At 55.5% G+C, this 25,141-nt stretch overlaps 1 protein-coding gene across 1 annotated transcript in view; it reads left to right on the top strand.

Annotated features, from left to right (window-relative positions):
• IGSF21 (immunoglobin superfamily member 21) overlaps nucleotides 1–25,141 on the top strand; it is a 239,627-nt gene that overhangs the window by 184,835 nt on the left and 29,651 nt on the right. The window contains exon 4 of the mRNA XM_039229042.1: nucleotides 15,972–16,090. Within this exon, the coding sequence (XP_039084973.1) occupies nucleotides 15,972–16,090 (119 nt within the window). The remainder of the gene's footprint in view (nucleotides 1–15,971; nucleotides 16,091–25,141) is intronic.

Consider the following 25,141-nt stretch of genomic DNA (forward strand, 5'->3'; position numbering starts at 1 on the left):
CAGATTTTAAGGTGCGGAAACAGGCGCAGAGGGGTGCAGTAACGTGCTCAAGGTCACACAGCTCGTCAGTGAGGGGGTTGGAGTTCAGATCCTGGTGCTCTGAGCACTTTTGGGTTTTTGTAATGTTTTTTTATTTTGAGAGAGAGAGAGAGCACAAATGGGGGAGAGGCAGAGAGAGAAACAGGATCTGAAATGGGCTCTACACTGACAGCACAGAGCCTGACGTGGGGCTCGAACTCACAAACCGTGAGATCATGACCTGAGCCGAAGTCGGACGCTCCACCGACTGAGCCCCCCCGGGCGCCCCCTGAACACTGCCATCTTTCATGTCTATGGAGCCTGCACAGGCCTGAGCTGCGTGTCTGGAGAAAGCCCGGGACAGGCCACCTGTAAAATGAAAGGCCGTCCCCAGAGCCGGGGGCAGGGTGGGGTGGGGGGTAAGGGGAGCATGTTGACTCTAGGTGGTTTCCGAGACCAGGATTGGGGACCACCCCGCACCCAGCTGCCGACATGGTCCTGGGTTGATGCAGCCGTGAGATGACATTGCTGTGGGCACAGAGGAGAGCCCTTGCCCCCCCCCCCCCCATGCTCACAGGCCGGTGCACAGTTGCTTTGTTCCTCACTTTGCAACACCACCACCAAGAGCACATCTCCTCTTTACAGTTAGAAGAAGGAACAGATGGTGTAGCCTTTGGCTGAGAGGGACGTGTCCATTCAAATGCACCAGCCGGCCAAGCCACTGCTCACTTCTGCGGGCCGTGTGTGTGTGTGTGTGTGTGTGTGTGTGTGTGTGTGTGTGTGTGTGTTTGGCTGAGCAGGTCTGTTTCTGTGTGGCCTTGGTGGGAATCCCCCGTGCCCACTCCAGGAGCTCCAACCCAGCCAGGCTTGAGGAACGTTGCTCATGCGGGTGACTGCACATTAACTCTTCTGCCGTAGGCTCCACCAAGCACCTGGTGGACCCAGCTCTGCCACTCACCTGCCCATTATGTTTCTCCTGTAATCCTTCCTCCCGCGGGGTCTCGCTCACAAACTAGAGGCAGCAAACGCTGGGCAGTAAACAAGTTCTGTTTGACCAACACTGGGGAGTGGGGTGAGGGGGTTTAAATTAAAAAAAAAAGTTGTCATTAAATCAGTGGCAAACTTTGGAAAACCGGGAAATTGCACATCCGTAACTTCATTTTTGACTTTTCTTTAAAAAGCTGAAGATGTGGGGCACCTGGGGGGCTCAGTCGGTTGAGTGTCTGAGTTGGGCTCAGGTCATGACCTCACAGTTTGTGGGTTTGAGCCCCGCATCAGGCTCTATGCTGACAGCTCAGAGCCTGGAGCCTGCTTCGGATTCGGTGTCTCCCTCTCTCTCTGCCCCTCCCCTGCTCATGCTCTGTCTCTCTTGCTCTCTCAAAAATAAATAAACATTAAAAAAAAACTGTTATAAAAAAACAAAAAAAGCTGAAGATGTGGCCTTTTTACCAGTTATTCCCAAATCGTGGCAATCTGCTGCCATCAGTAGTGGCTGGATTTAAAGCCGGTTATCATCTCTCTGCTCCCCACAGTCCACCCACTTTCTGTTGTCTGAATTAGTTAGGATTTGTTTAGGCTGCATGTAACCCAAACCCAAAGTACATGTGTCTTAAACTAGATCATAGGTCTTTCTTCTTTTTCCTAAGAGTGCATGTAGCTTGTCCAGCGTATGTGGGATGTGCCATGGTGTCAGGGACTCAGGCTCCTTCACTCCCGAAGCTCCCCCATGCCTGGCATCCATTCTCAAGGTCACCTCCTAGTCCAAGAAGGCTGCTCCAGCTCCAGCTCTTGGGACTACATTCCAGCCAGGAGGACCAGGAAGGGGAAGGAGAAGGACATGCCCCCTCCCTTCAGGAGCCTTCAGGAAGTTGTATATAATACCTCTATTTACATTTAAAACCCCTTGGCCAGAATGTGGTCACATGGTCGCTCCTTCTTTTGGGGGTGGCTGGGAAATGTAGTCCTCATTTTGGGCAGCCATGTGGTCGGCTATCAGGGGTTCTATTACTATGGAAAGCGAGTCGCTGTCAACTTCCTTATACAAAAGGTTAGCCTGTGAAGAGGAGACTTTGTCTTTGACTTTGTCTCTGAGCTTCTGTTACTTCATTGGCAATTTGCATACCGTCGTTCATCTCGTAAAGTCGGCCCAAGGAATTCACAAGGAGATGATGGATGTAGACGTGCCTGGCAAACTTCGCGGCGCTTAATGTCAGTTCGGTGATTTTCAGTCGCACCCCCTCCTTCCCCCCCGCCATGTCCGCATGGCTCGCTCGCTCCTGTCCTTCGGTCTCTGCTCGAGCGTCCCCTCCCCCGACCACCCTGCAATTTGACACTTAAAATTTAAGCTCCAACGTCCACTCCCAGAGCCCTTTCTCACCGCCCATCTATTTCATGGGCACGTCACCACCACCGTGCTGTCTCTCTAACTGCTTTGTCTATGGCCGGTCCCCCTCATTTGGAACGTCCGCACCGTGAAGTCAGTGGCTTCCGTCTGTATTGTCCGCGGCTGTGTCCCAGCACCTCCGTCAGGCCCTGACACATAGTAGGTCCTCAGTAAAAACACATCGAGCGATTGGATGAATGAACAGGCAGTTCTAGAAAGCCTTCTGTGTGGGAGGAGCGGCGCTGGGGTGAGAGACAGAGCAAGGAACAAGATACCTTCCAGTTTCCACATCGCGGTGGCATCGAGCCCAAAGCCTCACTCGCTAAGATAAATACCTATTACCTTGGATGGGATCTCGGTGCCAGGAAGAGGCCAGGCGTTTTAATTTTGTTTTGACAAAGAGGCTGATGGGAGAGGCTGGCTGGCTCCTCTGCCTTCCATCTGCTGGCAGCCCCGGGCGCCCCGGCCTGACCTTGCCCACACTCAGCCCCACAGGGCTCAGGACAGTACAACATAATTGGCCTGCCCTACTTTTTAAGAGAACCCAGATTGAAGGATTGGGTGTTTTGGTGGCGCTGACCTGTTTAAGGGCCTTAAGAGGAGGCTGGGAGTTTCAATTTCCCCCTGCCAAAGCAAGGCTCTTTTTAGCTCAGCTTTGATGAAACAGCAGGAATCAGGTTCGGCCCCGGCTTGCCCTGTCAGCTGACCTGGCTGGGCCAGGCCTCCTGCAAGGCCCCAGGCCTGGCTGCAGGTTTGCAGGGAAAGTTAAACCTTTCTTTACTCAACTGGGGTCATCGAAGCGACCCCGGGGGCCACCCCGGAGGAGGGAGGGAGCTTCAGGCCTCTCTCGCACGTGTTGTCCCCTTGATGGACCTTCCAGGCAGTGGCTGCAGGATCACAGACAAATTGCTTGGCCTCTCTGGGCCTCAGTTTCCTAATCTGCTAAGAGGCCTGTCATTTTGATCTCGCTGGCTGGCCGCAGGCACTGAATGGAAGAATTTTGGCTGGCTGCCATGTGCATCTGGCACCCCGGAAGATACGTCCCCCAGTCCTGACCCTGCAGGAGGCTGGGCTGACGGACGGCCACGCTGGAGGGCTGGGCTGGCTCGGGCCTGGCAGACGAGGCTTCTGTGAATCGCAGGGCTTGGGTGCACCTCCTGCTTGCCCAGGGGTCCACAACCATGTCTTTGATCCCTTTCTGATCCCTTCATCAAACTGTGGTTGAAGAGGTCGGCCTCTGGGCTGTCCGGTCCGGTGTTAGGGGGACCTGTGTGATGGATTCTTGCTGGAATTTTCTTCCAGGAAAACTGTGCTGCCTGCAGACGAAGGGGTCTGTTCTCGGTCACCAGAAGGAACAGCCAGGCCATGTGCTGCCTCGGCTGGCCAGAGGCCTAGAGCCAAAACCATTGCTTTAGAGGCACAGCCTGCCTTGCCTCAGAGCATCCAGTCATGCCGCTTCCCCTTCCTGATTCTTTACCGGCTGCGGGAGTGTGTCTCCACCGCCCGCCCTGACCTTGCAGAAGTCTGTGTCACTCCTGCCTCGAAAGGCAATGAGTGTGGGGGTTCAGGGCCTCCCCTCTGGGGCCTAGCTGCCAGGGCATGGGCCCCAGCTCCGACATTGTCCGGTCCCGTGGGCGTCAACATCCCTGTGCCTTGGCTGCCTCGTCTGTGAAATTGGGATGATGATACTAATACCTACCTCATGGGGTTGTTGTGAGGATTGGGTCTTGCGGATGGGGAAACTGAGTCACAGATAATAACTTGTGCCAGGTCACTCGACTTTAGCATAAAACTGGGAGTGACCGGCACATGGGAAGCTCTAGTATCATTACTACTACGACTACTGTTATTACTGTTATTATCTTATATCAGAGGGCTTCTGCGAGGGTTGAAAGAGATCAGTGTTCAAAGTGCCCAGCACTGGGTCTTACACATAGTAGGTGCTCAACGAACCACTGATGTGCAGAGATGAGACACGTGTTGTCCCCTAGAACCCCTGGGTCCAGGGCTCCAGCCCCACCCTTGCACACGGCTGGGGTGCAGCTGTGTTCATCGAACAAGACCCCAGTGATCACTGGTGCCAGGAAGCATGGGGGACCCTCGAACGGCCACATCCCACCTCTTCCTGCTCCTGCTGAAGGCAAGCTCCATCCTAAGGGGGTTGGGTCTCACCACCAGCAAGCAGAGGGGCAGAGATTTCTGTTAGAAAGCAAAGCATCTGCAGGGACAGAAAGGGGGCAGCGGGCGCAGCCATGTGGCCCCAGCCTTTCTGCCTCCCATCTAGCTGCTCATCACCCAGCTTCCTTTGTCTGAGGTCCCTCTGGCCCACTGCCTGGTTGCCGGTTCCCCACCATCCTGTGTCCTTCCAGGCGGCACCTGCCAGGCCTGGGGTGGGGCCTGGGGTGGAGATGGGCAGAAGAAACATCCTGAATCTTTGGCCCCTCCCGCCTTGGCCTGCCCCCCCACCCAGAGCCAGAGTGGAGCGCTGACCATGAGAATCGGATCAATCAGGACTTGGAGGAAGAAGCGGTTTCCATGGCAGCAGCTGGAGGCTGGGGAGGAGAGGCCAGGAGAGGAAGGGGAGGGGGAGTAGGGAAGGAGGGTCCGAAGGGGAGCCCCGGGAGGGGGAGGTAGCAGACCAGAGAGTCAGGACAACGGGGTCCACAGAGCGGAAGGGAGGGAGGGAGTGGGCTGAACGGGGGGGAAGGATGGCGCAGTGACCCCCGCCTTCCAAGGACTGGTGCCCAGGGGGACAGAGCGGCAACGGCCAGTGAGCCCACGTCTGCCATCATCCAGGGTCCCGGTTACTCCCTTCCCAGGGTTTGGATGGTCTAGGGGTCCCAGGCGAGGCTCTGCGGCTTTTCCTTTGGGAATGCATCATGGGAAGATCAAATCTGATTTCCGAGAGGTGTTTTCGCACCTCGGAAACAGGTCACTTCCGGTCCGGGGAATCACAGCTGCCGTGTCAGGAGCACGCAAGAGTGAGGGGGCTTCCCCGGTGGCCTCAGTTTAGCCTCAGAACAAAGGCTCCCCTCCAGCCCTGATCCAGAACAGGGGAGTGGCCTGCCTGAGGTCACACACACAGGGGAGCCCAGCACCTTCCAGGGGAGGAAAGGGAATGAAAGGCTAGACTGTGAGAGGGTGCAGCTCAGGGGTGGGGCAGAGGAAGATTAGCAGTGGGGAGGGGCAGCATGGGGCCTCACCAGGCGGCCTCACCCTCCACCCCTCACCCTCCACCGGCACATGATGAGGGTCTGGCCAGAGACCTGCAGCATTGGGGGCCCCAGTTAAATCTCCTTAAATGCTCAGGGGCTCGGATGGCCAACCCACCAAGTCTGGGGCCAGGCAGGGCCTGAGGGGGGTGGGGGGCGGTCCTCCAGGCTCCGTGGACCGGGGAGGGAAGCTGGGGGGCAGGGCAGAAGGGGGCTGGCATGTTCTGGAACTTCTCCTCCCCCGCTCCTTTACTGTGCTTCCCCATTATCCTTCCCCACCAGCCAACATTTTTGATTGGAAGCCACAGATGTCTTGCACCCACTGAGCAGTTTTATGATGGAAAAACCACTTTCAGATTGAAAGGGGGATGAAAATCACTAATGGCTTTTCAAAGGCCCCTAGGAAAAAAAAAAGAGTTCAGGCAGTTTCTGGAAAGAAAGGGGAAGACACACAAGGAAGAAGGTAATGAAACTCTCAGTGGGAGGGAGGGGCTTGGTCCTCAGCGAAGGGGCTTTTCCGGTGGCCCCCACCCCCTTCCCAACCCCCGGCCCACAGCTCCCTCTCCTTCCCGCCACCTGGTCCCAGGGCCTCCCCACTTCAAGAATCCTGTTCACCCCTAATTGGTGCCGCTCCAATGTCCTCAGGTGAGCCCACCACATTTAGGCTGGCCAGAGCCTTGACTGCTCCCCAGCTAGGGAATGGCTGGAAGGTGGGGGGCGGGGGGTGCTGTGGGCATCCAGCCCCCAAGGAGCAATTTGACTTATCCTTCTGATGGCTTGAGGGTAGGAGAAGTTGGCCCCAAATTCGTCTGCTTTGTGGTGAGAAAAGAGCCCCCGGGTATTTCAAGCTTGTTGAGCCCTCCACTCACTGAGGCTTCTGGTTCAGAGCAGCAGCCACGGCTCCAAACAGCTCCTGGGGCCGTGTGAGGGTCTAGAAGGCTCTTGCAGTCCTCAAGGCTCGCTGCACCCGGGCCGTCTGTGGCCCATCTCCCTCCCGGCTCCCTCTCTGGATCAGCCAGCACCACCCTGGCCTCTCCATCCTTGATCTGCTGCTGACAGCTGTCTGGCCTGGGGCAGGTCTCTCCTCCGTCTTTAGTTTTCTCGAGTATCAAATATAAGGTGACCAGCAGCCTGATTCGCCCGGAGCTGAAGGATTTCTGGGACAAGGGGTATTTCTGTGCTAAAAGGGGAAAGTCTTAGACGAAGCAGGATGTGTTAGGAAGTCTGATGTTAAAGGAGCAAATCTCCCAGGCTCCTCCTCGTATATCCTGTACCCACGGGATGAGTCCGTCGCATCGCGTCGCGTAAGGGAGGAGAGGCTCCTTCCTCCAGTGTCTCTGCTTGTGGCTCCTACAACCCCCCAGGGCGAACGACCCCCCAGTCCGCTCCTATCAAGGGCTTGCTGGCGGAGACGTTCCAGGAATCGACCTAAAGGAGGCGAGGGAATGGTGTCTGGGTTTCAGAATGTTCCAGCCCCATCCCATTGGGGTTGAAACTTCTCTCTCCACAGGCGGCTTCCCCGGGGATGTATTAATGACAGGCGGCTCAGGTCTTACCACCTCAGGTGACAGTAGTCAAGTTCCCACCAAGTACATTGAGATACCACTTGGCCTTGCCCTCAGTCTATGGTCTGGGTTCCACTTTCTGGGGGGGAGCTTGAGCTCCAGGGGGGCCAGGAAGGATTGAGAATTCGTCATCTCTTTCAGAGGTGGACAGGGAGCAGGTGCAGGGTGGTGAGGAGGGCAGCTTAGGGGGTGGAGGCCCTGCTCCGTGGTGGCCAGCTTTGTGGCAGCCCCTGATGGGGTTTTTGTTGTTTTTTATTTATTTTTGCGAGACAGAGAGAGCCTGTGAGCAGGGGAGGGGCAGAGAGAGAGAGAGAGAGAGAGAGAATCCCAAGCAGACTCCACACTGTCAGCGCAGAGCCCAACACAGGGCTCAAACTCACAAACCATGAAATCATGACCTGAGCCAAAATCAAGAGTCGGATGCTTAATCCACTGAGCCACCCAGATGCCCCTTGATGGTTCAAAAGGCCCATGTAGAGGGGCAAAGTCTCTCCTCAAATTATTTCTACTCAACAGTACTCACTGCAGACACACAAGCTCTAGGCTCTGGTATTTGGGGTTTGGTGAAGCCAATGGAAGGGGACCACCCAGTGTGTCTGGTGGGGGAAGGCGAGGTCAAACAGATGGTGGCCCTACTGGGGTCAGAGAGGGACTGAGAACATGAGACTTGAGATTTGATGACCAGTAGCAACAGCATCAGTTGAGAGCTCATCAGAAATTCTCAGGCCCGGCATAGACCTACCAGAATCTGCATTTGAGCCAGACCCCGGGGGAGTCTTGGGTGCATTCAAGGGTGAGGCCTGGACCCCACACCCTCCCAGAGTCTAGTGTGGAGCATCTCCAGACAAGGTGCTTTCTCGTCTGTCCCTGGCTGCTTCCTTGGGTCTGCCGGTTGCCACAAATGCTGCCCCACCCCCAGGGAGCTAGTCCACTCTGAGTACTGTGGGGTTCACGCAGCCACGCAGGGTGGCGAAAGGAGAGCCAGAAGCAACAGAGAGCAGCTGGGGGGTGGGGGGCGGGGGCGGCAGCTGGGACTGGCTGAGCAGGTGCTCACCTGGGCCACCGGGCCAAACCAACAGACCTGAGCTGCCCACGGGCTCCCAGCCAGGCTCTGCAAATTGCACAGGTGTGAGGGAGGGGGGCCCGATCCCTAACCGCCCCCCCCCTTTTTCCAGAGAGCAGCAAACCTTTTCAACTGTCTTATTAGCAAACATCCCAATATAGCACCCACGGCTGCCGCTGCCGGAGACTTTATGGCCATCTTTATTAGCCCGGCCTCAAGGCTCGACAGAGATGGAGCGGGGATTCTGCGATAGTTGCCCGAGCATTGCGGGGGCATGACCCTGAACTTGGAGAGTAAGCAGGTGTTTGAGGGAGGGAGAGAAAAGGTCTGGGCCTCAGGGGCTGTGCAGCCAATCAGGGAAGCATGGCAGATGGGCGAACAGTAAAACTTTATTACTTCCCACTTGAGAGCTTTCCAGCAGGGATGACACGGAGCGGAGCTGAGGCCGGCGCCGGGCTAATCAGATTGCAGGGGGGTGTGTAACCTACTTGTGAGAAGGAAGTATCTCCCAGCTCCTTAGAAGCTCCCTTTCCATGCAAACAATGGTTACACAAATGAAAAGGTTCTCTCCTCTCTTTATTAAAGCAAAGCCTCAAAGGACCCATCGCCACCTGAATCTTCTCCATTAGCCCAGAATGAGGCACTGTGTGTATAAATGAAGACATCTGAATTACAAAATGCTTTTTAAATAGGGTAGATTATAAAACTTGGGTGCTGACACGTCTTCTGATTGAATTTGGTGAGTTTTGGCAAGAGACGTGAGGCCACATGCTCCTGGTCCACCCGGCCTGCCCCCTCGCTCCCTCCTGGCCCCCTTTCCTTTCTGGGTCCAGATCAGGGAGCTGTTAGTTTCACCGAGTTTGGACTTGATGGTCCAGTGGATGGAAGCCCCCGGGGAAGGTTGGAAGTTGTAAAGGGACCCTCCGGTGCTCACTGTGATAAGGTCACTCACTGTGATAAGGCAGGTAGGGAGGGGGCGGCCTGGAGGTGCCTCGGGCAGCGAGAGGACAAGGTGGAAAAGTTCCGGGCAGAGCAGAACGGGCAGTGGAGAGAAGGAAATGAGCAGGTGTCTCACCTGCCCTGTGACACCCCCCCCCCCACCTAAGAGAAGATTAGAGCAAGAAGGTCAGCGGTACCTGCACAAATGCCATGCGTACTTTTCTCAGAGAAAACCAATTTAGCAGAAATCCTAGGAAATGTGATTTACAGTAACAGAAAGCACATCACCAGCTGCCTGGGGTTGAGCAGCTGGGAGGGTCACAAACGGACACAAGCAAACTCGGGGTGAGTGACAGATCTGTCCCTCATCTTAATTGTGGGAGTGGTTTCAGTGGTGTCCGCATATATCAAAACCCATCAAATGCGTAACCTTTGTGCAATTTATTGTTTGTCAATGATACCACAATAAATCTTTAAAATTTTTTTTTAAATATTTATTTTTGAGAGAGACAGAGCATGAGCTGGGAGGGGCACAGAGAGAGGGAGACACAGAAACCGAAGCAGGCTCCAGGCTCTGAGCTGTCAGCACAGAGCCCGACACAGGGCTCGAACCCACGAACTGTGAGATCATGACCTGAGTCGAAGTCAGACTGTTAACTGACTGAGCCACCCAGGTGCCCCTATACCACAATCAATCTATAAATGAAAACACATTTTTTAAGAGGCACAGATCACTAGAGACCTGTAGTATACGACAACCTAACCTAGCACACTGCTCTACTCCTAAGACATGGCAGTACGAGATTGACCTTGATAATCAAGGTCCTGATGACCTTGATCCCAGGGCAGCTTAATTAGTGTCCAGCCCACTTCTTCCAAGAAGCAGGGAGGCATATGTGCAGACTGAGTAGGAAGGATGTTGTTACAATGTTGCTCTTGAAAATTATGGCCTTTTATGCCCTGCTACATACTCAACGCTGCAGGCTGTGCCTGGGATCTGTTTGTTTAAACATTTAATCATTTGGGGCACCTGGGTGGCTCAGCTGGTTAAGCATCCAACTCTTGATCTTCACTCAGGTGGTGATCTCATGGTTCGTGAGTTCAAGGCCCGCATCAGGCTCTGGACTGAGAGTGCAGAGCCTGCCTGGAATTATCCGTCTCCCTCTCTCTGCCCCATCCCCTGCTTGCTCTCTCTCTCTCATATAAATAAACTTTAAAAACTGTCATCATTTAACAGTGGAGGGAGAAGACTCTGACAAGCGCCTACCATCCACCAGGCTCTGCTCTAAGGGTCCTCGGGTCCGGTCCGTTCATTCAGGCTTCCTTCCGCGGTCAGCCAAAGTCCCTCACCTGATCACGTGATTCCCGAACGCTACAGGACGGGAAACTCAAAGTGCCTTCAGCCTCCTCCCAGTCTTCCAAGTCCCCCTCTTCCAAGTCCACTGCCTCCACTCTGTAAGGATCCAGGACTCTTCCCAGCGGGGAGACAAAGCGCACAAAGGAGAGGCGAGCAGAGGCTGTGAAGTCGGGTCAGGTGTGGAGAATGTGAGCACAACTTGTTCAGGGAGCCGCAGTCAGCGAATTAAGGGGCCCACTGGAAGCTGGAGGAAGGGAATTTAGAAAATAAAAGGCCATCCTGTTCCTCCCAGCAGGGAGGAAGCAGATGGCTCTCATTACCTGGAGAGTAGTAGGGCTCAGAATAGAAACATGCCGTAGAGCAGTGGAGGCTAATTCCGAATTCTGGCACCAGAGAGCTCAGACTCACCTGCCAGTGGGTAAAGGAAGACCCGAGGAGCAGTGAGGGGTGGGGCGACGGGACCCAAAGACAATTATTTTGCTTGGTTTCAAGTCACGGAACCCACCTGCTTACTCTCTTGGACCTTGGTCCTGTTACCTCTTGGGTGGGTGCCTCAGTTTCGCCATCTGTACAATGGAGACAAGAAGGTGACTATTGCCCGAGAGTACACTGGGGCATGGTTTGTGCACTGCATTATAACAAGGTCCTGTCAAGGATTCAGTACGCTGCACTGAAATACTTAGCGCAATTCCTCTCGGGAGAAAATTAGCCTGTAATCCCATGAGACAGGTGTTATCACACCCATTTATCAGATGGAGACATCCAAGCTCAGGGAAGCCAAACAACCTTGTCCAACCTCACACAGCTAGCTGGGTGCAGAGCCCAGACTAGACCGAGGTACCTCGCTCCTGGCCTGGACTGCTTCTACTACCTTCACCCATGCAGTGGATCCTCCCTGAGCACCCACCGCTGGTGGCCAGGCTCCCCTTCAAGGAGCTTATATGCTTCTCTGGGAGAGAAGAGAAATAGTAACAATGTAACAGGTTGTGGACAAGTAGGTGCTCCCAGATGTGCAGCGCTGAAGAGGTGGAGAGGCACTCTGCACAGAAGGGCAGGCAGTCAGGGCAGCCTGCCTGGCAGAGGTGGCATTGGATGTAGAACCTAAGGATTGCTCTCCGTAGTGATTCTAGCCCATTGGTCTCTCACGCCGTGTCAGCTCTGAGCTAAATCCAACTCCCTGATGGCATGAGATCACAGGTGGGGAAAGTGAGACTCACTCGCTGGGCTTTGACAGATGGCTAGAGACTTGCCATGTGGACAAGAAAGGAAGAGGAGTCCACGCAGAGGGAACAGCCTAGGCAAAGGCAGAGGGAGCAGAGACCAAGTCCTTGGCATCTCTGTATAGGCCTCTCGGCCCCCGGGCTCAGCACGGGACATGACACGCAGTGGGGACACATAGTCGCGCTCACGCTCGGCCTGGCGGAAACCCCAGTGAGCAGCCCTCGCACGGCCTAACCAGAGCTACGGGCCCCCCGGGGACGGCCGGGGGGGGGCCTCTGCTATCTGTGTGTCCGCTGTCTCAAAAACACAATTACGTGGCTTTTGGAGCTGCTGTTGCTATGGGTAAACTCCAGCCGCTAAACTGCATTACACTGATTTTGCCAGAAACCTTTGCAGTTATTAATAGTTTATTGATCAGAGCTCAATGCTGATGAGAGCTGCTCTTCTTGCCCCAGCCCCCTCGGGGCCCCACTATCTGTGCAGAGCCTTTCATCCGGCGTGCAGATCAGTGCCACTCAGATCTGGGGAGAGGGCATCACTGGGCTGCTTAATCCACTTTAGGAGGACGGCACCGAGCGCCCAAGCCCAGATGAGGCATTGGGTCCAAATCAAAGTGGTGCCCTGGAAGTGGTTAGGTCCGCAGGTAAGAATTAGACTCCGCACCTGCTCCCTAGCACAGAGGGAGACAGGGTTCTCCGTGCTCACTCCAGGCCTTCTGGAAGGTTGCCATCCATTTACTGAAGGTTGACTGAGTACCTACCATGAAGGCAAGTGCCGCACAAGGCCATGGGACACGCTGGTGAGCCAGACGGGCACAGCCTGCCTGCCCAGAGCCTACCGTGCCTGGCAGGGGAAGACGGTGTTCGAGAGTCACAGATGAAAGTCATCAAGTTACAGTTTAGACCAGCACTGCTGCATCAGTCAGCTATTGCTGCATAACAAGCCATCACAGGCCCGGACGGCTTAAAGCAACAACCGTGAATTATTGCTCGTGAGTCTAGGGGTTGGTGAGGCTCACTCCTGAGTACGACCTTGGCTGGAATGGCTGGGCCAGCTGGGGTCTCTTTCCATGTCTCCATGTGCCCTCGTCCACATCAGAGACTTGCTCTCAGGGAAGAAGCAGGGAAAGGGAGAGAGACTGGGGGAGGGAGGTGGGGCCACAGAGAAAGAGAGAGAGAGTTCTTTTGAGACTTAGGCTTGGAATTTGCACACCATCACTTCCTACACATACTGTTGCTCAAAGCAAGTCATAAAGGCCAAGAGTGGGGAAAGAGGCTCCACTCCTAGGCAGGAGAAACTATCAAGACTGTTTGCAAGAGGCATGGATAATTAATCAGGGCCACCAATCCACCACACGCAGCTGGTCCAGGTGGTCGCTAAGAAAGTGACCGTTCCTTTGTAACGTGAAGGATACAGCCAGGGGGAGGAAATGAAGCGCCCCAGGAAAAGAGAATATTGCAAGCAGCAGCGCCGAATCAAACAAGGCGCTGGGCTAAATGCACCTGTAAGGGTCACCTCCAAGGGGTCTGGGATGAGATTGTGGAACAGAAAAAGGACACGAGTGGAAAAATTTGGGAAATCCAGGAAGAGTCAGGACTTAAGGTAATAGTGATGTATCAGTGTTGGTTTCTTAGTCTGACAGCTGTACCTTGGTCGTGGAAGAGATCAACCACGGGAGAAATCGGTGAGGGGTGTGTGCGAATGCTCTAGTCTCTGTGTGACTTCTGTGTACATCTAAGATGATTCCAAAATTAAGTCTATTTTTAAAAAAATTTTTTTTTAAATGTTTTGTTTATTTCTAGGAGAGAGAGAGAGAGAGAGACAGCGTGAGCAGGGGAGGGTCAGAGAGAGAGGGAGTGACAGACTCTGAAACAGGCTCCAGGCTCTGAGCTGGCAGTCAGCATAGAGCCCGACACGGGGCTGGAACCCACGAACCGCGAGATCATGACCTAAGCGAAAGTCGGACCTCAACCGACTAAGCCACCCAGGCGCCCCAAGTTTATTTTTTAAGAAGGCACCTGGCACAAGAGAAAAATGGAAAGAAAGCCATTGCAGCTAGAGCAGGGGAGGGCTAGGAGGCGGCCACCATGCTGGCCTGATTGGCCAAGATAAGGATTCCGGTCTTTATCCAAAGAGCCTAGAGAAGTCTCCCAAGGACTCTAGGGAGGGCGTGCCATTAAGTCCATTTGCATGTGCAAAGATCGCGGTTCCACCTGCTGAATGGATCTGAGGAAGATGAGCAAGGGCAGAAAAACCAGTTAGCCAACCGGCCCCCATTCCAGGTGAGAAAAGATGGCGGCCGTGGGGATGGAGGGAAGCGGATACAGTTTAGGATGTTTTTAGGAGGTAGAGCATCCCAGGACTTGATCAAGTCCCTGACCAAGTCCCTGAGTCTTTGGGGAGACGGAGGGTGGTGCCCAGGAGCGTGATGGGGCCACTGGCAGAGCTGAGGAGCCCAGTGGAGGAACACAGTCTCGAGTGAGAAGCGCTATGTTCACAAGGCGCCGACCCAGGTGTCCCTGGAGCCGTCTTCTACCACCTGCGCTGTGTCACCCACACATACCGCTCATGTTACTGTCACCTGAGCATGTCGCCAGCACACTTGTCACCTACATAAGTCACTTAGGCAGGTCGCCCCTATAACTGATACCTATGAGTGTCACCTAAATATGTCCCTCTAGGCGACTGTGACGCAGCACCCTGCCGGTAGAGGGGCTGTTTTTTCAGTCTAGCTGGGTTACAAACCAAAGAAATAGCTCCCAAGGGGAGACAGACCCCCCGCTGTTCCCATTGACATGGTGCTCCTCTGAGCCCGGGAGGGAGGGAAGGAAGATAGCCTCTTCCCCACAAAGTGTCCCTGATGAAAAGCCCCCCTTCTCTCGGAGCCCTTTTATGACAGTCGGTAGACCAGATGTCAACTTCTGCGTATTCTATGTAAATGAAGGTGTTTGTTTATGCTAATGTGCGCTGGCTCCACCGAGCCAGCAGCCTGGAGCCCAGGCTGAGAGCCCAGGTGCGGGTGCCGGGAGGTGGGGGACACTGAGTCAGGCAGGAACCGGGGCAGCTGACATGAAGGAACAAAGAGTGAATGTGAGGTTAGACTGCGCAACAGAAGCAGATCGGAGGGGGCAGCTTCGCGGAGGGGGTGGAAATGTGTCCATGATGGGGTGGGGACCAAGAGCTGGATCGAAGGGACCCCCTTCTCAGGGTGGCAGGGCGGGACCCACACCCAGAGCCTGTGCTCTTAACCACTGCCCTCTCCTACCCCTCTCCCCCCCGTGGGGCCTCTCTGAGCAGACTGTGGGGCCAGTTTGGTGAGTAGGGCGCCATGCTTGGCATTTCCTGGGGCGTCCATGACCGTGGTCATGACCGTGAGCTGCTCCCTGTGTTGTGCTGCAGCGTGGGGACCTCTGACACAGAGACCTCGCTTCCTCTGAGGTGTGGCCAGAAGAGGCTCTCCTTTGGCCACGTGATTAGGCCAGAGAAGGCTGGAACTTGCAGAGAAGCCCCCCGTTTCACTGATTTAGCAGTGGGGTGGCCTCCGGCCACGGCTCCTTCCGGAGGGCCCCGGGCAGAACCAGCTGCTTTGTGCTCAGATAGGCTCCCCTTTTCCACGCGCCTGGCAGTGCTCCTCAGCTTCCCAGCCTCCTCGTCCCTCAGGACAGGGGCTCCTTGGGGATGAGAAGGTTGCTGTGTTTCTCCTCAAGCCCCCAAGGCTAAGCGTGAAGGGACGGGAAGACAGTGTGGGAAGAAGAATCCAAATTCCCATCCTGGCTCTTATCAGCCATGTTCGGGGGGAAGGGGGGAATCTGTGCCTCCTCGGGAGCCTCAGTTTCCCTGTTTATGAGACAGGAGTAGCGATCCTCTGTGGGGGGCTCAGTGCCGTGATGCGCGGGGGGACAGCGCCACGCGCCGGTCATACTCGGGGCCTCTAGGTAGGGGCGCTGTTCCCATCCGCAGCTCACGGAGGTGCAGGTGCAACTCCAGCTGAACACACAGGCCCCCCCACCTTCACCTCCTGAAGAATGAAACACAGGGCCTGGCATACAGTCAGTGCTCCATAAACGTTGCCGCTCCCCCCCAGCATAGCACACGAGCGTGAGGTGAATCCAGAAGCGGCTGTTGATCGGAGCCTGAGCAGCGGGGTTTGGGGAGCTGCGCCTTCCAGCCCCGGCACGGCGGGGCCTCACCCTGTCCCTCTGCCTTCCCCCAGGCTGCCCGAGGTCCGCATCTCAGACAACGGTCCCTACGAGTGCCACGTAGGCATCTACGACCGTGCCACGAGAGAGAAGGTGGTCCTGGCATCAGGCAACATCTTCCTCAACGTCATGGGTGAGTACGGGGCCCCCCGGTGCCAGGGTGGCAGTGAGGAGCGGTGTGTGTGCGTGAGGGCGTGTACACGGAGGGGCTGTCCCGGGAGCCACCCGCCAAGCCTGCTGGGGGGGGGGGGGCAGTGAACCCTCTTCTTTCCCACTCCTGCCTCCGAGGGGAGAGGAGACTGGCCCTGCCACCTTACCACCCAAGGACTGCCTCTCAGGAGGCCCTTCTCCCACCTGCACTGATAAACCCTGACCTCAGGGAGGCAGCGCTATGTCCTCGTGGCCTGGGCACTTTGGAGGGGCTCTGACACGTTGACGGGGACAAACGAGCGACTGAAGGAGGAAAGAGAGCCTCCCGAGGGGCAGCAGACCTCAGTGTCCACTTCTGTAAGGCAGGGGTGGGATGAAGGCCAGATGTGTCGTTCATGGGACCCCCCAGCTCCGGGCCCTGGGACCCCGTGTGGACACAGGAAGGAAGGTGCCGGGCACTGGGGGGGCACCTGGGGGAGCACCTTTCCAGGCTGAAGACAAGAGCCACGTTCATAGAAGTGTCTATGGGGACAGTGCAGTGGGGGTGGGTTCCCCCCTCTCCCAGGGACAGGACAATCTGGGAGCCTCCCTGGGGGAGGTGATACACACCTGCCGTAGAGAGTGATTCTGACCCTGGGCCTTTTCCAGGACATTGAAACATCAAGTGATCAGCGAGAAAGGGTCAGGACTGGGTGTCAGCGTGTCCTGGGTCCTGACCTTATGTCTGTGCCTTCACCTAGAGCGCACGTGTAGAAATGCCAGTGCCTGTTCCGGCTGGCCGTGTCCACACCCCGGCCTCGGTTCCTCCCCTTATAAAACACGGGCCCTGCTCCTAGCAGTCTCGGGAGCCCCACCACCAGCCACACCCTCCGATTCCGCTGCCAGAATTCTAGGGACTTGGCCCTGACTCAGGGGTCCCGCATTCTCTGGTTTTCTTATCAAATGATATTTACCAGGGAAACAAGGCTTGTCGTACGCAGGCCATCAATGACAGCACAAAGGCCCCGTGGAAAGCCACCGCTTCCAGGGACATTGAACACCTCCGAAGGCCAGACCTCCAGAGGGACACTGATCCCCGCAGCGGCGGCATGTGTTGTGTTCTGGCTTCTTNCTTGTCGTACGCAGGCCATCAATGACAGCACAAAGGCCCCGTGGAAAGCCACCGCTTCCAGGGACATTGAACACCTCCGAAGGCCAGACCTCCAGCGGGACACTGATCCCCGCCGCGGAGGAGTGTGTTGTTGTGTGGCTACTGGGGGGGGGGGCCGTGGGGGGGGGGGGGCGCGGCGGTGCCAAGTTACTTCCCCTTGCAGTATGTCCTCTCCCCAAAGGTGGCTGCCTGATGCCCGGCCCCGGAGCCGGCCGGCCCAGGGAATCTGGTGGAGAATAAAAGTCGCTCTGCACCATCAAGGGGCTCCCAGTCTGATGAGAGACCTGCACGTAACCATTTATTGATTGGATATTTATTGAGGACCTACTATGTGCTAGGTAATGGACACGCTCCTTCAACAGGACGAGATCCTTGGGGAGTTGTATCCAGTGCACGATGTAAGCATGAAACATGCACATGTGCAGGAGAGACGGCTTTGGACAGTGCTAAGGCCCAGGAAGGGAATCAAGCAGGTAACTGGATAGAGAGCAGCTGTAGGTGGGCAGCTGGTATAGGGAGAGGCATCACGGAGGGCCCCTTGGAGGCAGCTGGCCTGTGCTCTCCACGTTATGCCATTTAATCCTCACAGCCCACCCGAGGGTAGTAGCTACTGGTATTATAAGCCCCATTCTGCATACACAGATATGGAGGCACAGAGAGGGCAAGCAACTTGCCTGCAGCCACACAGCCAGGATCACAAACTCTTCCTGTAATAGCAGCTCGGTTCTGGGGCCAGAAGCCAGGCATCTGGACTCCCACACCAGCTTTTGCACCCCTGAAAGCAGGTGTAGACGCTCCAGCTCAGACTTCTCTCTATGTGAGCCAGGGTGGCATCCTCAAAAGCCACCTCCTCCAGGAGGCCCGCGCCCCTCATTCATTCACCAAAGCTCCCTGAGCAGGTATACTCTCCCTCTACGGCCTCAGTTTCCTCCTCTATACAGTGAGGAGGTGTAATCAGATGGTCCTGAGTCCTCCCAGCTCTGACATTTGTGAGTCCGTTACCCCACATGCTAGGCCAGCACCTTAGGCACAGAGAGATCTTGTGGGGCCGACCAGAACCGCACAGCGGGCCCGATGGTTGTGGCCGAGCAAGGCGCTGTGCTCCTGGCCAGCATGGCTCCTCTCTCTGCCCGCGGCAGAGAGAGCTGATGGGATCCCAGTTAACTGAGCAAGAGGCCGAAGGCTGTCAGAGGGGGAGGGGCAGGACCACCCATCAGAAAGGTCAGAAAGGCTCTGACCTCTGGAAATTCAGGGTGTTCCCTGGGCAGGATTCTTTTTTTTTTTTTTTTAATGTTTTATTTATTTCTGAGACAGAGAGAGACAGTGTGAGCAGGGGAGGGTCAGAGAGAGGGAGACACAGAATCTGAAACAGGCTCCAGCACAGAGCCTGACGCGGGGCTCGAACCCATGAACCGTGAGATCATGACCTGAGCCGAAGTCGGACGCTTCAACCGACTGAGCCACCCAGGCGCCCCTAGGATTCTTACTGAAATAGCACTCAGCCATCTTGGTCAGGCCTCTGATCCATCGCTCAGAAGTCATCGCGCTTATCAGTGGTCGCCGCTGCCCGATTGTCCCCCCACGCGGCAGGGACCCCCATGCCGGCTAAGCCTGCAGCTGAGCTGGAAGCATGGCTACTGTCCATGCCCGGCCTGCGGCTGACAGTGCGTGAGCTCCTGGCTCCTGCACATTTTCTTACGGGATCCTGGCCACCGCCCTGGGAGCCGGGAGATCTTATCATCCCTTTACACAACTTTAGGACACGCAGGTTTCGGGCTGAATCCCAGATCCATCACTGTGTTCGTTAGCCCCCTTGGGCCTCAGTTTCCCATCTGTAAAATAGGGAGAAGGGTGCCTACCCTCCAGAGTGGTTGTCAGGTTTTTTTATTAAATAAAGTTTGTAAAACGCCAAGTCCAGACGAGGAAGCCAAGAGGTTCACGAGGAGGGACTTGGGCATAGTTAGTGTCATTGGCTCGGGCCTTCCCGCCCTTGGGCCCGGCGCCCCTGGAAGTCTCGGCCACGACTCATGACTCCAAGGAGCCGCAAGCCGGTCTGAGAACCAAGTGTTCGCAGCTTCGTGCGCTGAGTCCCTGCAAAGGGACCCAGGTCGGCCCTGGTTCTGGGAGTGTGAGGACAGCCCGCCCCTGCCTACGTGTCCTCCTGGCCTCTCCCGAAGGCCTGGGGGAGGAGCCGGGGCAAAGCCCAACCTTGATCAGGACTGCCGCACCTCCCGCTCGGCCAGCTCTGCTACCTCTTCTTCTTCTTCTTTTTTTTTTTTTTGATATTTATTTTTGACAGACAGAGAGTGAGCAGGGGAGGGCGGAGAGAGAGGGAGGCACAGAATGAGAAGCAGGCTCCAGGCTCCAAGCTGTCAGCACAGAGCCCGACGCGGGGCTCGAACTCAATGAACGGCGAGATCGTGACCTGAGCCGAAGTTGGCCTAACTGACTGAGCCGCCCAGGCGCCCCAGCTCTGCTACTCTGTTGAAAGTGGTTTCAATAGAGCAGCTTTGTCTGATGCTGACAACAGGCCCTCAGGTCGGGATTACTATCATCCCCAATTCACAGATGGAAGCTGAGGCTGGGGAGGGGAAAGGCTTTGCCCAGGGCCTGCGGGGCTGTGGCTGTCCCAGTCTCAGAGCACTTGGAATGGGTTCACTGTGGCTCAGCAAGGTCGGGAAGGTCAGGGGCGGGCTGGGAGAGAGGGGGTGTGGGGCGGGGGCGGTGCTGAGTGTGAGGACCTCTCCCTGGGGGCAGCTCCGGGGCTCCAGTGGCCACATCGGCCTGTGAGGCAGAAACCGCACTGAGTCAGTTGCCCAGACCCAGGCTGGGAGAAGGAAGTGGCTCAGCCAAGGTCGGGCCATTAAATGAGATGATCCCCAGAACAGACTGTTCCAAGCCCAGCACCTGGCACATTCCGAGCGCTCAGTAAATAGTATCTCTCACGACAAATAGGCCTCATGTCACTTAAACATCAGGCACAATAAGGGGCACCTGGGTGGCTCATTCAGTTAAGCGTCCGGCTTTGGCTCAGGTCATGATCTCACAGTTCGTGGGTTCGAGCCCCGCGTCGGGCTCTGTGCTGACAGCCCAGAGCCTGGAGCCTGTTTCAGATTCTGTGTCTCCCTCTCTCTTTGCCCCTCCCCTCGCTCACTCTCTGCCTCTCAAAGATAAATAAAAATATTTAAAAAATGTTTAAACATCAGGCACAATTAGAAAGGCTTGAAAAGTGTGGGACTCCCCCTTCCTCCTTAACCCGCCCCTTTAAATATATTTCAGGGCAAGTTTCAAATACTACCATCTGCTCACTGTCCTGGCCCATCTGTGAAATGTCATTGACCCTTTCTGGTCACACACGGGCACACGCGCACACCAAGACCCTCCCCCCAAGTGAGTGGAGGCCATTGAAAGCTGGGGCTGCTTTATGCACAAAGGGACCCTAAGGATCGTGGCAGCCAATGGTGGGGCGAGACAGCCCCCCCCCCTCAATCTGAGGGTCAAGGGAAGCTTCCTAGGACAGCCGGGGGAAGGGAGACGAGGCACAAGGCACCTCGCACAGCCCCACGTGCATCGAAAGCACAGAGCAGCTGTGCTGGGGAGCCGGCGCCCAGTCTGCGGCTGCATCTAGCACATTCTAACGCGCTGTTTCCACAGGCCTCGGGGTGCAGATCAAAATGCAAGAGCGGCTGTAATTTCACGCCTATAACATCCCCGCTATGTGCTGGGAAAAGACATTTGGGAGCCCCGTGGGTGACACCAAGGGTTCGTGCCGCACACAGTCATTAAAATGTTTTTATCCGAGCTGCAGATAAATTGTAAGCCAATTTGAAAGTTGCGTGCTGGGCCCCAGGAACGCATTATACTCAGTCACGGAAGGATTGCAGCCGCGATTCTTGGGGGCGCGGGTGGTGCGGGGGAGCATGTTAAGGGTGCGATGTTACAATCAATTAAATGTGAGCCTGGACAGCCCCACCCCCACCCGTGCCTGCTCTCCTGTTCCCACCCGGAGACCGAGAGGCCGGGTTTCTCTCCCGCCCTCAGTGCACAGGGCACCCACCCTTTCGGACCCACGGCTAATAATCAAGGCCGCTTTCCGTCAAGCACAGGTGTGTGGCCGGCGCTGTGTGCTGAGTGTCTAGCCCGCTGCTAACCGTGTGACCTTCACAAGGGTCCTCCGAGGTGGCATGGACACCCCCTTTCACAGATGAGTGAAGGGGGCTCTGAGAGTTTCAGGGGCTCACCCACCGAGTGGGAGAGCCAGGGGTCCCGCCAGGCTGCCCGAGATCAGAGCTGGAGAGCCTGACAGCCACTCTGAGCTCCCAAGGGACACGCCCCCACCTTTGACGCAAAGGCTATTAGTGACACAAATGTCAAGGGGGGCGCAGAGCTGAGACAGTAGGGGCTCCAGGAAACTGAGCCCTGACCAGGAGCACTGGGCGCTTGAAAAGTCAGATGGTTCCGAGGTCCCAGACCCCACAGGTGCTTCTCATCTCCTGCTCTCCAGGGCCCCTCACTACTCAGACCCTCTGAAAGGAGCACGGACTTGGAGTCCCGCCCACTTGGGTCCACATCCTGGTCAGTGTCCACTCGTGACACGGACAGTCCAGTACGAGAAAAAACATCAGAATGTTGTTTTAAAATTTTTTTTAAATGTTTATTTTTGAGAGAGAGACAGCGTGAGCAGGCAAGGGGCAGAGAGAGAGGGAGACACAGAATCCGAAGCAGGCTCCAGGCTCTGAGCTGTCAGCACAGAGCCTGATGCAGGGCTTGAATCCACAACCAGAGATCATGACCTGAACCACAGTCCGTCGCTTAACGGACTGAGCCCCCCAGGTGCCCCAAGAATGGTTTGTTTTGTTTTGTTTTTGCTAAAATACATCACAAGGCCAGCTGGATGGCCACACACAGGCATTCTAAATGCCATTCATTCCTTCCTCCTTCATTTGTTCATTTCTTTAAGAAACATTGATTGAGCACCTAGTACGTCCCAGGTGCTGTTGCGTGTACCGGAATTCAGCTTCAGAAATGAGCCAGATGCAGTCCCCCACCTCCCCCTGGAAGGGACGCAGACACGAACAAATACGGAGCTGGAGCCCGGGGATGTCAGAGGGAGGGCGGTCCAGAAAGCAGAGGCCCAGAAAGGTATAGTCTGGGGGAAATGGGCTGCTTTAAACAAGGGGGCTTCAACCTCCAAGAAGGTGAAGCCCGAGCATGTGGACTGCAGGCCTTCATGCAACCGATTGCACGTGAGGATTGCTTCGTGTGGATTCCACACATCCTCACTCAGCCTCTGCCCCGGGCCAAGCACAGGTCTGGGCGCTGAGGACGCAGCGCAGAGCGGGAAAGCCTTTGCCTCGTGGGACTTAGGCGCCGTCAAGGGAGATGGTCGCTGGTGGTGCAGGTGCTGGTACAGGACCCAGGGCCTGGGAACAGTTGGGCCCCCAGGGATGCTGGTAACGAATGACCCTAATGGGGGAAGAGGGGGGTGCTGAAAGCCACAGAAATGCATTCTCTCCTAGTCCTGGAGGCTAGAAATCCGAAATCAAGGCATCGGCAAGGCTGTGCTTCCTCGGAGAGCTCTAGGGAAGGGTCTTTCCTTGCATCCTCCGGCCTCTGCTGGTGGCTGGCAGTAGCCGTCCCCGGATGCGTAGATGTGTCCCCCCGTTCTCTGCCTGCGTCCTCATGTGGCGTCCCCCTCCCTGGGTCTGTGTCTCAGTGTCCGTCTTCCCCTCTCGTAACACCAGGCATTGGGTGAAGGCCCACACTAAGGCAGTGTGACCTCCTCTTCCCTTGGTTAAATCTACAAAATTCCTATTTCCAAATAAGATCCCATCCACAGGCACTGGGGGTTAGGGCTTCAACACATCTTTTTCAGAGACAGTTTGAGCCCAAAGTCACTGAGCCGGGAGGTGGCCGGGCAGAGGATTTGCGTCTGACTTTGAAGCCGGCACTCTCCTCCCAGCCGCGTGCGTCGCCGCTCACTGAGAATTTATGACGGGGCCAAGCACTTCCCAGGCTAACTTATCAAATCATCCCAGAAGTTCCGTAAGACAGATCCTGCCCTTTCTTCACCAGGTGAGGAAACAGACGGGCATGTCACTTGCCCGGGACACCCAGCTAGCCAGTGGCCACACAAGGGTAAGGGCATCCTGCACACTCAACCACTCTGCTCTACCAGAAGCCGTAACTTGTTGATAAGCATTCATAAAATGCCCTAGCTCAGGATCCCTGTCTCTCTTCTGTAAGTGTCCCAGTAAGATTGGCAGATAAAGGCAGAATTTTGGCACCCAAGGCCACAATGGCACTGAACCACACTAGATGCTTTCCAAACCTGGGGCCAGGGGACACAGGTTCCTCCCTCCCCCCACCCTGGGGCACAGTTGTTAATGAACTTTGTGTAGCTTGCCTTTTATTTACTTATTTTATGATATGTTTTACTGAACTTTTTTGATTTAATGTTTATATATTTTTGAGAGAGAGAGACAGGCAGAGCACAAGCAGGGGAGGGGCAGAGAGAGAGACACACACAGAATCTGAAGCAGGCTCCAGGCTCCGAGCTGTCAGCACAGAGCCCGACATGGGACTCGAACCCATAAACTGCGAGATCGTGAGCTGAGCTGAAGTCAGGCGCTCAACCGACTCAGCCACCCAGGTGCCCCTTGACTAAATTTTTATGAAGTGCATCTGGTGTGCTTTTCTTTCTTGCTTTATTTTAAGAATTGTTTTATTGATCTATCATTCACAGGACATATAATGCACTCATTTAAAGTATACAACTTAAGGGGTTTTAGCACAGTCACAGAGTCGTGCACTTTAAGTCGTGTGACCAATTTTAGAAGGCTTTCACCGCCCCCAGAGAAGCTCTGTTCCCCATCGGCAATGGCTCCCCCTCCTCCACCCCTCGCCCCAGTCTTAGGTGAGATCGCCAATCTACCCACCCTGTACGTGGACTGGTCTGGACCCTTTCTATAAATGGGGTTATACAGTACAGGGTCTTTGTGATTCTTGGGACTTCACTTTGTCTAAGGTTTCCGAGCTTCATCCATATTGGCGCACATAGTGGGACCTCCTTCCTCTTGGCGGCTAATGGGATTCCACTGTATGACCCGTGACATTCTGTCTGTACATTCACCAGTTGAAGGACATCTCCACTTTCCAGCTGTTACGAATCACGCTCTCGTCAACATTCATGATCGGGTTGTTTTGTGTGAACGGGTAGTTTCCAGGTCTCATGGGGGCACAGACCCAGGCGTGGACTTGCTGGATCAAGTGTAACTCTGGGCACAACCCTGAGGGTCCGGCAGGCAACTGTGCCCTTTGACTTTCCCTGTAGCGGCACAACGTCCCCATCTCTCCAATCCTCACCCGCACCCGCTACCCGTCTTCTTGATGGCGGCCATCCTTGCGCACGGGAAGCAGTTCTCATCGTGGTGTGATGGGCGTTGCTCTGATGGCTGATGACATTGATCGCCGTGTCATGCGCTCTGTTGCCCTTCGGAGATCTGCTTTGCAGAAACACCTTCAGATCGTTTGCTCGTTTCAGCCAGGTTATCTGGCTTCTCATCGCTGTTGCTGTAAGGGTTCTTTATTTCAGATGCGAGGGTCGGATGGGGTGTAACATCTGTGTACATTCTCCCTTTTTTGCGCGTTACCTTTCCACTTTCTTGCTGGCGACCTTGGAAGGAAAAAGGTTTTCGTGGGGATGAAGTTCACCGCATCTATTCATTTTCTGTTGCTTGTGCTCTGGGTCTCCTAGCTGAGGAAGCTCTGCCCAGCCCAAGGTCACAGTACACTCCTGCTTTTCTTCTAAGAGCCTTAATAATTTAAACTCATAAGTTTAGGTGTACCATCTGTTTCGCGTGAATTTTTATATGCGCTGTGGAG

Source organism: Hyaena hyaena, unplaced genomic scaffold (assembly GCF_003009895.1).
Source record: "Hyaena hyaena isolate Hyena2069 unplaced genomic scaffold, ASM300989v1 scaffold_35, whole genome shotgun sequence".
Lineage (NCBI taxonomy): Eukaryota > Metazoa > Chordata > Mammalia > Carnivora > Hyaenidae > Hyaena > Hyaena hyaena.